The 12,254-nt window shown below is 42.6% G+C and overlaps 1 protein-coding gene across 1 annotated transcript in view; it reads right to left on the bottom strand.

The window, feature by feature from the left end:
• Positions 1-6,479: 6,479 nt before the first annotated feature.
• The window catches only part of CANX (calnexin), a 31,484-nt gene continuing 25,709 nt past the window's right edge, over positions 6,480-12,254 (bottom strand). The window contains exons 9-12 of the mRNA XM_012660391.1: positions 11,909-12,097; positions 10,893-11,019; positions 10,634-10,713; positions 6,480-8,824 (exon numbers count right to left, since the gene is read on the bottom strand). Coding sequence (XP_012515845.1) covers positions 8,771-8,824; positions 10,634-10,713; positions 10,893-11,019; positions 11,909-12,097 — 450 coding nt within the window. The 3' untranslated portion in view covers positions 6,480-8,770. The remainder of the gene's footprint in view (positions 8,825-10,633; positions 10,714-10,892; positions 11,020-11,908; positions 12,098-12,254) is intronic.

The following is a 12,254-nucleotide window of genomic DNA, read 5'->3' as shown; positions in this document are numbered from 1 at the left end:
ATACCAGTTTCAGGGAGAAAAACCTAACCAACAAAGCACACACTGGGGTGTTTGTGAGTAGAGAGCCAGTGGTGTGCAACATATCCTCAAAAGGTTCAGAGAAGAAGAGCTTGAGAGAAAAGAAAGAGGGGGAGAGAGAGAGAAGTGGGGGTGGAACGTGCAAATCAGTGACAAAGCAAATGGGGCACAATAGTGACAACGGGCAACTCTAGGTAAAGAGTGTGCAGATGTTCTTTGTACTATTTGTGTAGCTTTCCTCTATGGCCAAAGTTACTTACAAATAAAAGGTTAAAAAAGAGAGAGAGAGAGAAATTTCACACACCTAAAACCAAGCAGGGAAAGAAACTTCCATGGTGAATGGCTGGCATTCAACTGTCAAATTTCTTTGTCAACTATCACAACCACTGACAGTTCCTCTCTGCTCAGCAGCAGAAGTGTAGCAATAGTTGATAAAGGGACTGGGAATAAACCTTTATAGCATTTTATTACAGAAAGAAAATGTTCACGCTGTTATAAAGACTATTTTCACTTACAGAATGAGTATTTGTGTAAAGTAGGTGGATAGGTCTCTCTAACCCAGAATTCCTAATATAAAGAAGTCAATTCTGTCATTAGAATACTACTATTTATTTTTGAAGAGCACAGAGAATATAAAGAAAACCTAATAGGGCCGGGCACGGTGGCTCACACCTGTAATCCTAGCTCTCTGGGAGGCCGAGGCGGGCGGATTGTTTGAGCTCAGGAGTTCGAGACCAGCCTGAGCAAGAGCGAGACCCCGTTTCTACTAAAAATAGAAAGAAATTAATCGGACAACTAAAAATATATAGAAAAAAATTAGCCGGGCATGGTGGCACACGCCTGTAGTCCCAGCTACTCGGGAGGCTGAGGCAGGAGGATCGCTTGGGCCTAGGAGTTTGAGGTTGCTGTGAGCTAGGCTGACCCCATGGCACTCTAGCCCGGACAACACAGTGAGACTCTGTCTCAAAAAAAAAAAAAAAGAAAACCTAATAGGCTCATTCCTTGAAAACTAGAATAGAAAAAAGAAGCCTGAAGCACTGTTCCTGGTTCATCTCTAACAGCCTAAGCAGACAGTGGCGAACACTCTGCTGTGGTAGGATAGCCTAGGAAGAAAACAATAACCTGAAATTAAGGTAAACTCTATTAGTAAATCTGATCCCTTTTCAATTGTGTAAATGGCTTGCTGATTAAGTAACTGTGGCAATGAAATGAAAGCCTAACAGTACCATAGTACACTTGGGAAAAAAAAAGGGACTAATATTCTTTACATAAGGAATATTAATGAGATCAAATACACAGAGAGTTGTCAAAATAACAATGACTAAGAGGCACGTTCTTGCCATCTCACTGTGCTAAGCTGTGTTTTCCAAGCCAAAATCCTACCGTCAAGCACTCTCCCCATCTGAACTGAAGGAGCCACTAAAATGGAAAACGCCACTGTTTTCATAGTGATACTTATCTTTTGTTCCTATGACCCCATTCCAAGGCCAAAGAGCTCAGCTAGAATCACTTGGAACCTGAAAAGGGTCCCTCTTCCTAGCAGACACAGGAGAGCACTTCCACTATAAAATTTAAAATCAGGAAATCCATGGGTCGGGGTTTAAATGTAACGTCTATCAACATAACACGGCGCATCTGATCAGGCTCTGACACCAAAGGAATGACGGACAAGCTAGATTCAAGTTCTAACACACTCAGAATTAATTTCTCTTCATAGAGCGCACTGAATTTCTCTCCAGTGATTCAGGACTAAAAAAATCATATAAGGTCTAAACTCTTAAAATAACTTTAACTGGAAATTGAATCACTACTAACATACTTTCTAAGGGGTATTCAAGGCAACTACTTGTGTGTAAAACCATGATTTTTATGAGCTTTCATTATTTACTTCAATTGGAATGACAACCTACTACTCTTAAAAGTCTTTCCTGAAAACAGGAGTTGTTAGTAAAGGCGGCTCACGAAGTTAAGCCATTTAGCTTTTTGAGGTTAGCATACAGGAGGACAGATTACTGAGTAAAGCACTAACAAGTTTTTATCAATCACTCAACAAACACGCTCTGAGGGCCTCAGACATGTATGTGCAGGACTCTGAGCCCAAGCACTCCCTGCTTCCAAGAGCTTAGTCTAGTTGGAAATATGTGACCTAAAGTAGTATGTGACCATGTGCTAAAAATAAATAGCACAGACAATATGTTTCCTAAATGTTCTCACAAAGGTGATTCCGACTGCTGTGGGCCAGAAACTAGCTTTAAACAAGAGGGGAGAGATGAGCTGGGACTGCCGGCATGGCGGGACTCTGAAAGATGCTGAGGAGGACCCTGCAGGCGGCCTTGCAGTTTACGGAATCCTGTAGTTTTACATCCACATTCGTTTCTTTGACTCCTAAAGAACCCTGGGGGATAAGAAGCCCAACACACCACCAGTTTACAAATGAGAAAAGTGAGGATGAGATGACTTGACCAGTCAATACAACAAGCAACGAAACCTGGGTTTGAAGCCAAGTATTTTGTCTTCTAGTCCAACAGCCCAGGCTAGTGTAGCAGAGAATGAGGAAAAGAATTCGACCAGAGCAGAGGATCTGTGGGGGACATGAAAAGATGGGTTAGGTTGGACGTTACATCTTCAAAGCAATACAAGGGTTTCTGTCAATTAGAGAGGCAGAAAGAGAATAAACGCCTAAAGTTACTGACAACAGCCCAGGTGAGAGACAATAAAGGCAAGAATTACAAATATACTGAACCGATTAGATTGCAGCATTTGTTTTAAACTAAAATTGCCAAGAAAACCACACACACAAAAAAATCTTGTCTCCCTTTTACATACCAGTTTCAGGGAGAAAAACCTAACCAATAAACTTCACAAGTATCTATTGAGAACACAAGGGGCATAATAATTTACCAACAATCTAATATTACAGACTTTAAACAGGCCTCATAAATTAAAACCGGAACTGTCAACAATATTGCAGGAATCTCGAGTTCACAAATTTCAGGCTGCCTAAAGAAGGAATGCTGTTATGCAACTCACTGAGCAGCAATGTGCATTTTATAAGTTTTCCAAAGATCTTTTTTTATTTTTCATTCAGAACAGTTTGATTTGGTCAACTGAAAGCCGACTTATTTTCCTACTAAAGACCTGACCCTGCTTACAGCACAAAGACCCAGTAAACATCTGGAGAATCCACGAAGCAGGCCTACTGTGCAAGAACTCCCTACATCACAGGCGACTCCAATGTTACTATGTTCCAAAATAACGTTCTCAAAATTTTAGAATTAAGTCTGGGAGAAAAACCTTTCGGCTAGCGGTCGCCAGCCTTCTCACGCCGAGCCTCAGGCAAGGTCCCCTCGGTTGTGTTTTCCCAAAGTAATGCCACAGTGCCATTTCCCGAAGATGACAACCGCACGGCTCCCTGCCATGTTACCCTCCCTCGAGCCAGACCCCGGAGTTGCAAGCGCACGAGGAAGTTTCCCGGCGGCCCGAGCTGCGTCAAGAGGACGCATTTTCGGCCGAAGGGGCGGCCCCCGCGCCCTACTCACCGCGACCGGGCGGCCGAGCTCCGAGCCGTCGGCGGCGTCGAGGCGCGGGCCCGGGGCGGGCGCGGCGGACGCCGGGGCCGGGGCGGACGCCGGGGCCGGAGCCGCGGCGGGCGGCTGCCGGTGCTTAGCGCCGGTGCGCTTGGCCTTGGCCTGGATGCAGCGCTGGTGCAGGGCGAAGGTGTGCTGGCGCTCGAGCTCCAGGCGCTCGGGCGACACGGCCTCGTAGCGGGCCTCGCAGGTGCTGTGGTGGCGCCGGCACAGCTCGATGCGCCGGCGGAGGCGCTCCATGACCGCGCTGTGCCGCGGCAGCGCGAACTCCGCCATGGGGCAGGTGGGCAGCACCATGGGCCGCGGGCTGCACGGGCCGGGCCTCTCGGGGCCGGCTGGCACTGCGGGCTCCGCTCCCCGCGGCAGCCCCAGTCCGCCTCACGGCCGCTCCATGCCCCCGCAGGCTCTGGAGCGGGCTCACGCGCGGCGGTGGGTCTTTCTCCTGCCCCGCTCGGGCCGACCCGCAGCCGGCGCTCGCTACCCACTTCAGGCCGAGGCCTGTCCCCGCCGCCCCGGCCCCATTGTTTTCCGCGCCGCCGCCGTCGCCATCTTAAAATTGTTTTCAGGCCTCTCGGAAGAGGGCGGGGCCTCGGCAGGCAACCTTGCGCGTCACGACGGACGGACAGGGGCTCCGGCCAATCAAAAAAGGAAGAACTGGCCGCCCGGGGGCGTGGCGACGAGCACGTAAGAGGCGCGCTCGGACTCCGGAGCGGTATTTAAAAGGAACTCTCCAGCGAAGGGCGAAGGGAAGCCCCTGGGCGGGCCTCAGCTCTGGGGGCGGAGCTAAGCGTGACTGACAGGAGCCCTTCCTGGAGTTGACTAGAGGCTTCCCAAACGCTGTCTCCTGAGGGCGGGCACTTCCGGACCCCTGATGGAAAGGGAGTGAATCCCAGTCGGTGTCCGGACCCAGCCATCCGCCTCACAGCACAGCGATTCATTTTCTCCCAACCTTCTGATTTTGGCTTTGATAAGCTGAAAAGTAGCTACGCTATTTGAACGTCAGCCGTTTTTCTTTCACCTCATCCAGCCCCGTAATTGGTCAGAATGGTCCCCGAGCGAGCCGGTAGAAGTTTCCTCTTGCGCCGCTCTGAATCACTGGGGCTGTCAACTTCCACTTATTTATGAAAGGCTGAACAAGTGCAGAATTACTACTTAAAAGAAAAAGCTTAGCAGATGTGAGGAAAAAGATAATGAAGTAGAGTCCAGCTCCATTAGAGGGGACTAGAAATGCAAAGGATGATGCTTCAATTAAACACAGGGAGTCTGGACTGCAAGCTTTACATTTATTTAAAAGACAGTCCTTCAAGCCAACCACAGACAATTCTGCTCCAGTATTACTAGTAGGTACAGGGCGAGGAAGGGACTGTATGGGAAAAAGCGGGACAATGACAGTGTCAGTACTGAAACTAGTGGGGAGGCGCCAGGGGATTTAGGAACAGATATTGTCATCCTAATTGCTAAAAGGTTAAAAAGGAGGTGCTAGGAGGCTGTACGTTGAGAGGCACCATCAGCAGGTAAAACATTTCGTTGCTTTTAGTAAAAAGGGCTCAGGAAAAGGTTTTATTTTAAAAGCAGGAGAAAAAAATGGACCTTAGTCAAATCCTGTTCTTATACAAATGCAGTAGAAAAATACAAATTCTAATTTTTAGTATAGGGAGTGGGCCACCAAGGTCAAAATGCCCTAATGCAGCCCTGCTTTTTACTTCAAACATATAAATTTTATGCCAGAATTAAACTATTTTTTTAATAGGAAAAATAGTCACTAGAAGTACTACATTTTGTGTATATCTTTTCAGCAAGCAATCTAAAAGCTTAATAGTGCATAAAAACTTTTGGCCTAATTTTCAAAAACATCCCTGAAATATTCAAGTATATGTAAAATATGGAGTCTGATTCTGAACAAAGATTATTTCCTAATAAAAATTTAAAAGTTCAATGGTTCCTCTAGGTCTTGAAGAATATTATCTACAAATTACCAGTAGCATCCACTCCTTTAAAATAATTTTTTTAACAAGATGGATATGGGCCGGGCGCCGTGGCTCACGCCTGTAATCCTAGCACTCTGGAAGGCCGAGGTGGGCGGATTGTTTGAGCTCAGGAGTTTGAGATCAGCCTGAGCAAGAGCGAGACCCCGTCTCTACTAAACAATAGAAAGAAATCAGCTGGACAACTAAATACATATATATAAAAAATTAGCTGGGCATGGTCGCACATGCCTGTAGTCCCAGCTGCTCAGGAGGCTGAGGCAGAAGGATCGCTTGAGCCCAGGAGTTTGAGGTTGCTATGAGCTAGGCTGATGCCACGGCACTCTAGCCTGGGCAACAGAGTCAGACTCTGTCTCAGAAAAAAAAAAGAGATGAATATGATTACAGCTCACTGCAGCCTCCATCTTCTAGGCTCCAGCAATCCTCCTGCCTTGGCCTCCTCACAAGTAGCTGGGACTACAGGCCCAAGTCACTGCACCTGGCTAATTTTTTTAAATTTTTTGTAAAGATGGGGGTCTCGGTATGTTGCCGAGGCTGGTCTCGAACTCCTAGCCTCAAGTAATACTCCTGCCTCAGCCTCCCAAGTCACTAGAATTACAGGTGTGAGCCACCTCTTGGGGCTGGCATGGCATCCCTTCCTTTTCTGAACTGCTGTCCTTGCATACAGTAGCAACTATGAACCACAATCAGCAAGAGGAGGCGGCAAGAGCTAAATATAAAAGACTGAATCAAACTCATGTGGTGAGATAAGGTAATCATTTCCTCATCTATAATAGTTTCTGCACATTAGCAAACTCTCATGTAGCAGCCAATTAGAAGATTAACCCACTACTGAAACAGTAAAAAACACACACTGAAAGGTTACTATGAAGAAGTTCAGTCAAAAGCAGACACTTAACATAGGGCTTTAATGTAACACCATTTAGTAACATGACAATTTGAAAAAATGTTGATGAATACTTTGTGGATAAGAAAAACTGAGGAACACATCTGATGAAGAGTGGGCATTATACAACAATGGGACAGGTAACCAGCATGTGAAATCATAATATAAGTGCCTTTTAAGAGCTGAAAACTGCTAGTCATTCATTAATGTGCTGGACATTTAATCAGGATGCTGTACCTTCAACAAAAACTGAAAAAAAGAACCAAGAAAAGGCATTGTTTTTGTTTTATTTTGAATAAACTTTACTAAATAATCCTGGAAAAGCAATGAACACTTTAATGGTTTAAAGTTCAGCTGGAAGAAGGTGAAGCATGAAATATAACATCAGTGGACAATGAAGGCAGCAGATTTCTAGAAATGCAAGGATCTCCCACATTTGCTTCAAGGAGAAATCTGTAGATGTGTTTTCAGGTCTTGCTAAGTAACAACTGTTTGTTTGCACTCAATACATTTGGGAAAGTCTGCTACACAGCTAATGTCACTGTGACCACAAACAACAGAGGAAAAGGAAAAAGCACTGAACAGCAAGAAAAATGCATACAACCCTCAAAAGAATTTAAGTGAACCAGTTTAAGAAAAAAAAAAGAAGATAAAATAAATGGATATAGCCTTCATCTTTTACAAATATATGTCCTCCCCAACATCTCCCCTATATAAACACTGTGGAGTGTTTATATATTCAGTGCAAGGAACAGTATCATCAGTACATTTGAAACACCTCTGAAGAAAGAATAAAGCTAAAATAACATCTAATTCTGAATATGTTTCAGTGTAGTGTAATAATAATATTACACTATAGTGGTATGGGAGAGGCTGTGATAGCACCCATCTGCATTCCACATGAAAAACAAACCTAAGATCATTTTTTAAAAAAATTCTACAAGCCACATAAAAAAAATTTGAACAGGACTGCTTTATTGTGTAATTTAAGACACAAATGAATTACATGAATTGCAAATGAAGGCTTAAAATATTTAGCAGCTACAAAAATCAGATAACTCATGCTATGTGTCACTCCTCCCATAAATACTTTTAGCCTGTGTTCAATTACAGTCAATTCTAAATCGGCTCACCTCTGAATTAGACTCCTAAAGTCTTTAACACAGAGTAAAAGAAATGGATAAAAATGAAAGATTGTATTGTATCCTGTACTTTGACCCTGGAAAGGTGTGGGTCTGCTTAAAAGAAAGAAATACACATAATCACAATAAAGCTTAACACTATGCAGAGTTTATAATCATTTTCAGCAACGGACTGCAAGCTGCGCTGTGAAGAAAATGCATAGCAGAGGAGAAAGCTGGGAATTTGGGGAAATAGGTAAGGAAAACAGTGTCAACACAGTGGAAGAAATGACGAAAACACCTACTCCAGAGCTCACATGCCATGCCCTGCTAGTGTGTCCCTTAACAAGCCACCTGCTCCAGAAGGCCAGAGCCCGATGCTCCCTGTATACGGAGTATGAATACCCAAGTGCCCACATGAAGCCGCCTTCTCCACTAACTGTGAAGCTGTCTGGGAACTAAGCAGTTTGAAGGGCAACAGAACACACACATTTTATGGTCTAACCAACACCAAGTGAAAAGTTTTTTTTTTTCTTTTTGTATGTCTATTTTTAACACAACTTAAACAGAACTTCTATATAAATTTGGGCTTCCGTCCAATCCTCTCCTAAATTTCCTTAGGAGAAAATGAGTAATGGAAGCAAACAAAACAAGATTAAAACCATAAATATGACTGCACTTTAAACATGACTATCAATTTTAAGGTACAGAGACATTTGAATGTTTTGTAATACCAAACTTAAAAAAAAAAATGAACTGCAACTCATCCCCCTAGCATTTTTAAGTGTTGGTGTTATTTCTGCATGGACAGATTAATACATTAAATTAAGCCAAGATTTTAAAGACTGGCAAAGTTCTATCATTCTATTTTAAAAAACAAAGATGTTTAGAAACAAAAACAAAAATACAAGTTAGTTGCTTTATGTTACATTTACAACCATTATGTTAAATGTTTTCTTTTCTACAGAAACAGGGTCCTTTATGTCACAACTGCAATTATTTACTGCTAGATGTTTAAAATTACACAGACTAGTGTTCAACTGGAACCTGTTGATGGTGACGTCTTGAGGTTTTCTGAGTTTCAACCTAAGGTGTGCCAGGGACTCTCCTAGGACCACACTTGCAGGGGAAGGGGAGGGAGAGGAAATCACAGATCAAGTTCTTAAGATTGTTTCACTCTCTTCGTGGCTTTCTGTTTCTTGGTGATCTGTTCAAAATTTCATCCTCCTATTGGTTTAAAAGAAAAGAAATTCACTATAATTAGCACATTTTTGAAAAATAAAGAAGTTCACCATATTTTCAAGATCTGCCAAGCTAAGAGTAACTCATCTGAGGAAAAATCAAGAAAAATAATTAGAAGAAAATGCACCAAAAATAATGGCTGTCTCAGAGGTAGCAGACTAATTCAGTTTAGTCTTTTTTGTTCCATAACGTATACTTTTCTCAATCTAACCCATAAACCTTTTCTTAAAAAAGGATAAGGCACTGGGCTTTTACATTATCTTGCTTAATCCTAATCTACTGGCCCATGGGTACATTAGCCCCATTTTGAGGATGAGAAACTGAGGATCCATGAAGACTGAAGACTATCCAAGTAGACTACAAGCCCAATGCTCTTTCTACCCTATCATAAGTTCTTAACATTGTAAATTACCCTATGAAAATACTCCCTTTGCTTAAATGTACCAGCAACTTAACACATGAGGCTGTTTGGGGGATATAAAAAGTATGTGAGATGTGGTCCCTACCTTCAAGAACTGCATTCTTGTGGAGACAGAACACATCCATTGAAAACATAATCAAGATATAAACAGCACTGATCTTTATCAATAGAAAGGCAGAGCTGTGGTAGCTGGAAATGGACAGAGCTTTGAAGGAGGGACTAGACTCAAACACAGAGGTGCTAAAAAGAGTTCCAGGTAAGCCAAGGTACAGTGACTATTCTCTCTCATACCCCATATACCCAACCACCACGAAACCTAGATCCAGAACCTCAACTACTTCTCACACCCTCCTCCTCCGAGCACCCTGCGTAGGGCCACTGTATCTTGCCTGGATTATTATAGGAGCCTCCTAACTGGTCTCCATGATTCTCCCTGGTCTACAGAAAACACAGCAGCCTCAGTAATCAGATCCTGTCACATCTGTGCCCCAAAGCAACAGCTACCCATTTCACTAGGAAGGAAAGCCAAGTCCATACAATGGCCTATGAGTTCCACCTAATTAGGAGCCTTCCCCATTCTCTTTTTCTCCACTCTCTCTCACTCTACGGGCCATACCGGCCTGTGGACAACCACTTAGGTCTCTCTGCCTGGAATACTCTTGCCACTGACATCCTCATGGAAAAGTCCTTTTTCTCTTTCAAGTCTTTGCTCAAATGTTATCTTTCCAATGAGGTCTTCAACATTGTGACCCACCCCACCTCCAACACTTCCAACACCTTTTCCAGTCCTAGTTTTTCATAGCTTATCAGTTCCTAAATATAGTGTCATTTACTTCCTTAGAATGTCTACTGTTTATTGCCTGTTTCCCCCAACTAGAATTTAAGCTCCCCAAAGGCAAGGTATCTTTGTATTATTTGCTGACAATGCCTGGCACAAAATGGGCACTCAATATCTGTTAAATGAAGCCATTAATCCCTGGAAACCAGGGACAAAATATATAGAATGTAGTGATTTGTGCAAGAAATACTTTTCAGGGAACAGCGAGAAGAGGTAGATGAGACAGAACTGTAATAATAATTTAAAGTTCCCATCTTAGAAAGTATTTTATTATTTGTCCTCTACAACCTTCTGCTTAATCCAGAAAGCCGGTTTCAGCACAAAAAAATACTTCTGAGATTCAAATACAGCTTAAAATTATCAAATGAAATGCTGATTTATATACTTACATAACTAAAAATCCCACTTCAACAAAACTGGCACTAAGAGAACTTTTACTGCTACAAGCCATTGTAAACTACCCTATAAAAACATTCCCTTTACTTAAATGTACCTTCGATTTGGAAATACAAAATGCGTAACTCCTTTTTTTTACCTCTGCTTTAGGTTTTCTATCTTCCTCCTCTTGACTGACAGTGCCACCATCTTCTTCAGCATCACTTTTTTGTTTCTCTTCTAAGACAGAAGTTAAACAACTAAGCAAAACCTCATACTTGTTTTGGTGATTAGGCAAATAGCATCAGAATACATCTCGAGATCCAAAAAAAAATCTTTACTGTAACTTGATTGTAAGTGTTTGAAAATAACATCTTAGGGTCTTGGCTTAAAGCAGGGTTTTGGGGTCAACTTCTTACCAAGTTTCTCTTCTGCTTCCTCCTCCTCATCTCCCTTGTCCTTTTCCTCCTCCTTCTCTTCTTCCTCTTCCTTCACATCTGGTTGTGGAGCATCAGTCTTCTTGTACTCCACAGCACTGGGCTGTCTCTGAAATATTCCCCGAAGTGCAACAATTTTGTTTACATTGTCATATAGTATGTTATCGCATAATTACCAAATGCCTACAGGCACTGGCAAAGTTCTGTTTTAGGCTGTATACAGGGGTAGATATATAGAAATGAGTAAGATATCAATTCCTACCCCGAATAGCTTTCTCTTCATTGAATGTGTGTGTGGTTCAAGGTAGAAAGAACAGTATGAACAAAAGGGTCAGGCAGGAAAGTACAGGTCTAAACAGTCAAGTTGACTGAGACACAGAGAGAACAGTGGTAGAGAGTAAGGCTGGAAAAAGAACTTTGGATCCAGTTACACAGTGTTTTGAATGCAAGGTGAAGCATAATCCTCACTCAGAAGTAGAGAGCCTAAACAAGATATTCTTTTTTTATGATTGCATGTAACAAGGGCTAAACAAGAAAAACTAACAATAAGGCTGTAGTACTTCCACATGTATTGTTTTGGGAGGGGGGGTTGGTGAGGGAGGAATGGATAATGAGAAATCAAAGATCTAATTATCAAGTATAATAACAGAAATACCTATGGAAGGAGAAAAAGCTGGTTTGTTCCCAGATAGCTGGTTTTATATCTAAGTTTATTTTTTTTAAGAAAGTTGCTGCCAAATATTACAGAGAGAAATACAGCAGGATAAATAATACTAGCAACCGAGGGGCTATAAATTCTATTCCCATCTGGGCACAATAAATGGCCATTGAGGAGTAGTGAATATAAAATTTCAGAAGTCAACACCAAATGTGGCCCCATCATTACTGAGCTGCTACAAAGAAAACTTCAGGCAACATATCTTCGTTATTTTTAACATCATTAAGAGTTCTTTCTAAAAGTGATGCCAAAAAATAACAACAATAATGATAATTCATACCTTTCCAGAACAGCAGAAGAGGATAACGAGGAACACAGGCAGAGCCACAGTCAAAATGTAGACTACCCAGAGCCACGGGCGCTCTTCAGCGGCCTCAATCATCTGCCCCACTACACCCGGCTGAAAAACAAGGCAGGATTGAAGGTTCTTGCTTTTGAAACCAAATATGGGCTGCACTGTTTGTTCTACGTTCAATTATGGCACAGCACTGCTCAGGCTCCTCCTTTTTCAAAGAGTCCAAGCCAAGATGTCCATACAACGTAAAAATAAAATTAGAGAAATGCTTCCATCTTCCTGCTCTCCTTATCAAGGTGATTTCACTTTCATAGGTACCAAAGCTGGCATT

The sequence above is a fragment of the Propithecus coquereli genome, unplaced genomic scaffold (assembly GCF_000956105.1).
Source record: "Propithecus coquereli isolate 6110/MARCELLA unplaced genomic scaffold, Pcoq_1.0 Scaffold664, whole genome shotgun sequence".
Classification (NCBI taxonomy): domain Eukaryota; kingdom Metazoa; phylum Chordata; class Mammalia; order Primates; family Indriidae; genus Propithecus; species Propithecus coquereli.
Note: the sequence above shows the minus strand (reverse complement) of the source record. Positions and strands in the feature narration are given on the sequence as shown.